We start from the raw sequence: 5805 nt of genomic DNA on the forward strand, positions 1-5805 counted from the left end.
TAAAAACCTTCAGGGGAGCGAGAAAGAAGCGGGACACGCTGGGACGGAGCGGAGTAGTTCTACGGAGTCAAGCAGCACAGTACAGAATAATGCATTGACCCATTAATATGCAGTTATGAGCCCGTAGTGTTTGTTTTGTGGAATTGCCGAAGATTTGCGCTCTTGACGTTGCGATCTGGCACCAGAGCCGAGCTTTTATATTGTAGCGTGTCAGCGAGACGCGCGAGGAGCGATGCCCCGTTCTGCGTTTTAATTCTAGAATCCATCTCGTAGACATTAAGAGGACCGAGACTTTTCATCTTGATGAGGGATGAGGAGCGTTTGACGCGGTCGTAGCAGAGGGTGGGAGGACGCGCTGCTCCGCATTTGTGGTTCAGGAGCGCCCCCGTGTGGTGGCGGAGGGGAAGTGCAACCAAAGGCGCCGCTTGTTTCCGTTCGTTAACGTTCTTTTATAATAAACGAAAATGATGACGTGTAAAACTCAGCCCATGAACGTAAAATCACATCTTCAAAGCTTCATGCACGTCTAGTCCACAACTACAAACAACAGCAGCGGTGTGAGGAGGCAGGAGACGGGCTCTCTGGAATCTACTGCAGAGTAATTTAATAGCAGAGCATCCGCTGCCCTCAGCAGTAGAGGCGAGATCAGCTTCAACACAGCTTCACACATATTCTGGCTCACACAATGGGAAATATTCACATCCTGAAGAGAAAACCTGCTTAGAGTAAAACTTCAAATCCCTGATCACATTTGATTGTTAATAAATATTTCAAAACTATTCTTGGAATGTGCACTCTGACCCCCAAAAAACTACAAAGGCAGCTAAAAACTTTATATCCCAACAGTTCACCTGAATTCTCAAACCCAGAAGGGAGAAAAACTTATGTACACAGGTGCTTTTTTGTTATTGTATCACCATTAACAGTCTCATCGTGGCTCCGTGAGGCAGCGGGGGGGCGGACGAGGGGCCGTCAGGGCGCGGGCGTGGGCGGTTTAAACAGACCAGTCTTTCTGAGGTAGCGCACGATCAGAGGCACAGACACCAGGGTGATGCTGATCCGAACGGGGGCGAAGAGCTTATGGACGGCATAGGCCAGGACGAACGTGCTCGTGCCTGCTGCCATTTTGGACTGGACCACCGCCTCGCTGAAGCCCAGTCTGCACAGCAGGGCCGTCATGTCGATCCCACTGTGGAGACCAAGCACAAAACTGGTTAGGTTCATTCTTATATTTAAATGTTATGAAGAACATATAAAATATAAACCTTGAAATATTAAGCTGAATAAACCGTAAAGCTATTACAAGTATAATAAAAGCTACTACACAAATACTTCTATATAAACACAAACACAAAACAAATAAGTATTTTATTATCGTGTCTTTGCTGCCACCTAGCGTTTACTTCTGGCTCTGCAGAAGTTAAGTGTAGTTCGCTTTCTGTCCGCCTGAGGGCGCTGTCTTTATTATTTATACACTGTATAGTTGTTGGGTTTCCACAGCCCTTTGACCCATTTAAGCTGACGACATTAGTGCAATGAGCAGTGACTTGAAATCAGTTATTAACCCACATGTTGACGCTGGCTTTTATGTCTGCTCTGAGCTGTCGAGTGGAAGGAAATATTCAAAGAATGCATCCACACGAGTCTGAGATCTGCTCCAATCAGTCGGGCCTCTCGCTCATTAGCAGCTCTGTTAGGCTCCAGTCGGCTAAATATAAGGATCCATCTGCTGCCTGACAGATTAGCCAGCGCATACCACTAATTATTATCAGGCTACATGCCCGAGCTCTGCGGCCTCGGAGATAATGCTCAACGGTCGCTCGCAAGGGAGTCGCTCGTGGGTTCAAGGGTCATTATCAGCTATAGGAGGAAACGTCCTAACTGTTGTACAATCGCCGCCAAGTGTCAGCGCTAGTCAAGGCTCTGGCGCGTGGCCGGACGTGCGGTCGGGAGTCTGACGCTGGGCCGCTTTGGCTTCTGACGGTCTATCAAAAACAGCAGAAGCCTCCAAAACACAGGAAACACAGTGTCAGAGGTTTTCAATGCGCGTCTGTGGATTGATTCGAGGGCTCAGCGTGTTCTCGGGGTGGCGACTGGATCATCCAGCGGTAGAGTGGAATGTTCCACCAGTCTGCGCTCTGTTCCTTCCCAGAACGGGATCCACTCGCATGGGAAGATTCCGGGGTAGATTCTTAGGAAAGCAAATGTTGCACTTGGATACTTTCACACTGTCGAAACAATGTGCTGTAATGTTGGGTGCATTCCAGTTATTGTATTCTACTTTCTTTTCACTGCTCTGAGGCAAACCTTCATATTACATGGTGGTTTAGGATACGTCTTGATAATTACTCCTACTACACTGAGGTTCCACTGAGGCTTCGTACCTGGAGAGGAGGAGGTAGAACATTCCCAGGGACATGAGGGAGATCCCGATGTGGAAGGAAACTCCCACCGCTCCGTACTCTTTGAAGACTTTCTTTAGCTGCTGGGTCTTGTTGGGTTTTCGGCCTTCCGGCTCTGGCTCCGTTGGAGCCCTTTCGGCAGCCGCCGCCTCCTTTGTTTTCTGCTCATCCTGAATAAAAGACGGGGAAGTGGCGCAGTGAGTAAAAGGCACCAGACCGATCATACGACATGGATTTATAAAGGCCAAGTTCACGTGACATGAGCTGGTTTGGTTTGTACCACCCAATAAAGACAGAGATCTAGGAGCTACACAGTATTAAACAAACAAAGGCACCGCACAAATGATTTTATCAAGGGTACTTTAAATTCCTTCATCAGGTTAATATTTACATAATGATGCATCGCCTGGATCAAGGTTTAGTAGGTCAAGTTCAAACAGTGGAACTTTTTTATAAAACCTATAAAATGCAGAATAAACAGACTGCTCCTGTTTGTCTTGACTAATTCATTCATTCATATTGTCACTCACCCTTTAACACATGCACATAATGTAGAACCCCTCCTTTTACACAGACACTGTTTATAAATCCCAGACTCACTTAGAGTTGAGCCATTACCTGATCCGCCCCACAGGCAGATTATTCAAAAACATTACAGTCGAACAGAAAACAAACTTGACCCTAAATCACCCTGAAGCTTCTGAGGGAATATTTTACTGGTGTAAAGTACTAGAACAATAACAATCTAGTCTTTGACTTTCAACTATGACCCATTTACGTTACAGCAGAGTTATGCATCCGTCTCCTAGGAGACAGGAAGTAGTTTGCGACTACATTTTTAGACCCAACTCCGACGCGGCTTTATTTCTGCCAAGCGTGAACTCAGCTGCTACACAAATGGAAGACGACACACTCAGCCACTTCACTGGTCGTTTTAGGATAGTCTAAATATGTTGTGTAACTTCAGACTCCAAGAAGACAGTTGACCTGTGACCTACACGTGTTTAACAAAAAGCTGGCAGTGTTTTCCTTCCACAGGTGCAGTACAGCAATATGCACTTATACACAAAGTCAGCCTGTTTTCTGCACTAACAATGAGGCTGTGTCCTCGTTTGTGGGTCAGAGACGCACAATTAGTCAAAAGGCCAGAAGGATGAAGAAGGGGATGAGAGAACAAGCTGATCTATTCTGTTTGTTGCAATTTGTCTCGCTCAATTTGGGCCGAAGCCTCCTGGATGTAGTCTGACATACTCTGTCGACAATGGACAATGGGAGGGCCACGGGACCGGGACCGGACCGGGCCTCTGCTTCCCAGAGGCCAGTCGGGCCGAGCTCAAAGTAAACGCGGGCGGCAGCATGCGAGGGTCATGTGAGGAACCACAGGGAGTTGTGCCAGGGAGTGTGTGCGGGAGGGGAACAGTGGGAGCGCTGTGTCTGATAACAGCTTGACAACACACACGCAGACGTATGAAGCCGGGCTCACGTGCACGCGCGCGCACACAAAGCAGGAGGGAGCCGCAGCTACCAGTCGTACACACTCTGACGGTGTCATTCAGCGGTTGGTGAATAATTACTCGAACGGAGCAGGTTGAAGTTCAAGGAAAGGCTGCAGCACAGGCACGCGCTTCAAAATGCGTTTGCGCCAAACGACTCGGGATCGTTGCGACTCCTGGGACTTCGCATTCCAGCGTGACTCAGCGTTTCTCTCAGCTCACTATAGATCGTCCCACCGTGTCTGCGGGCGCGTGCGCGCGCCACGCACCATTGTGTAACAACATCGCGTGTTTACCTGTCGACTCTCACTAACTACGGCCGAGCAGGCAGCTGCGCGCGCGCTTTGCGGTGCAGACGCTGGTACCGCCTGGACCCGGGGCCCAGGTTCAGTCCAAAAGCAGCTGCGCGCTCTCGTTACCGCTCATTATTAAACAAACAACCGAGTAGGTTCATTTACCCCTTTGTCGCCGTCAGCCGCGCGCTCCTCGCTCTTCTTCGCAGCCGCGGCCGTGGATGAAGCTCGGATCTGCATCAGGTCGTTAGGTGTGAACGGAGCGCTCCACGCCGCCTGCCCCCCGCTGATATGGCGCCTTTCTACGCCGGCGAGCGGCTGCCTGAAATGTAAACGACCGCCGCCGTCAGCCCGCGCGCTCCCGTAGAGGTGTTCGGCCGCAGCGTTCGGCCGGTTCGAGCGTCCGCACGGTGGGATCTCGAACCCAGACGAGTCCCGGCTCCGGGCAGCATGCGGGTCCGGGCCCAGGTGCACCAAGGCCGGGCCGACGCGGAGCAGCCGGTGCTGGAGCGCGTGGCCGTCGCGTAACGACAAAGTCCAGGTCCTCCGTCCGCGTGCGTGGACGTGCAGAAACGAGCCAGGTGACTGGGAAGCCTGGGCCAGAACCGGCGCAGTCAGCGTGGCCGTGCGGCGCAAAAGCATGGTCGCGGGCGTCCTTTCAAACGGGCCCCGCGTGGCATAGAAAGCCCACGCGACGCGAAGGAGCGGTTCGGGTCCAGCAGCCGCGTCCGCCAGTCGCCGTAAACACGCTGGCCCGTGCCCGTCCGCCTCCCTCCGCGGCTCCGACCGATTATCACCCGCAGCCAATGAGGGCGGACGCGCACGGGCGGCCTGGAGCGGAGGGAGGGGGCATTTAAAGGTGTAACCGTGTTTGTGTTCACAATCGAGTTAGCGCTGTCATAACGCGTCTCTGGGCGTTGTGTAACCGAGCACAGGACACACGATGAAAGGGCTTCGTCTGCGAGGCTTGACGGGGAAGTTGAGAAGTGTTCAATGGTTGGATGACAGCTCGTGCGGCTGCGTTTCAGTGTCCACATTACAGGATACCGTACTCTGCAACCCGCTCGTTACAATATTATTTAAATAGACATTACAGTATTTAATATAGTTGTACTCTATTATAAGTAGTGTAAAATAGTTTGTCTTACCAGATTTCACTGTTGGCAGCTGCAGTGTCTGCGTTTGAGGATGTTGTGGAGAAATGAGGCTCCAGCGAAGAACAAAAATGACACTTACTGTAACTCTTGAGAGAAAACCACATTTTATTTCTTCATAAATTTGCGTGCCTGTGCAAAACTAGATAGGAGCTAAGGCTAAAAAGGAAGTGGTGGGAAGCACAAGATCAAAATGTAGCTACATTTGGTTTAATGTGGAAAACGATGTCTCATAGTTCCTTAAATAGTTCATTGTGACTGTGCAGGATGTGTGGCTGAATGCCTCGGTCAGTGTTGGATCATGTGATTAAATGAGTTCTTCTTCTTCTGTGTTCGTTCTCCTTGAACAGTTATAAAACGGGACAGCGGACACGCACAGAGAGAGAGAGAGAGAGAGAGAGAGAGAGAGGAGGAGGAGGTGAGATAAGGACGTGGGCGGGATGTTTGAGCAGGAAGCCACAGA

General features: G+C 50.5%; 1 protein-coding gene across 1 annotated transcript; it reads right to left on the reverse strand.

Annotated features, from left to right (window-relative positions):
• Positions 1–582: 582 nt before the first annotated feature.
• fam210b (family with sequence similarity 210 member B) lies at positions 583–5018 on the reverse strand. Its single transcript, XM_055509354.1, has 3 exons — positions 4354–5018; positions 2385–2572; positions 583–1189 (listed from the first exon to the last, which is right to left on the reverse strand). Exons 1-3 carry the CDS (start codon positions 4828–4830, stop codon positions 973–975), a joined length of 882 nt encoding a protein of 293 aa, XP_055365329.1. The 5' UTR covers positions 4831–5018; the 3' UTR covers positions 583–972.
• Positions 5019–5805: the final 787 nt, after the last annotated feature.

Source organism: Betta splendens, chromosome 5 (genome assembly GCF_900634795.4).
Source record: "Betta splendens chromosome 5, fBetSpl5.4, whole genome shotgun sequence".
Lineage (NCBI taxonomy): Eukaryota > Metazoa > Chordata > Actinopteri > Anabantiformes > Osphronemidae > Betta > Betta splendens.

Bases quoted from the DNA above. Each gene is read 5' to 3' on its own strand.
- fam210b (XM_055509354.1), bottom strand. From the start codon at position 4,830: ATGCTTTTGCGCCGCACGGCCACGCTGACTGCGCCGGTTCTGGCCCAG. The intron at 2,573-4,353 runs GTAAATGAACCT...TCTTTTATTCAG, and splicing joins CGGCTGACGGCGACAAAGGG to GATGAGCAGAAAACAAAGGA. The intron at 1,190-2,384 runs GTACGAAGCCTC...TGGTCTCCACAG, and splicing joins TTCTACCTCCTCCTCTCCAG to TGGGATCGACATGACGGCCC.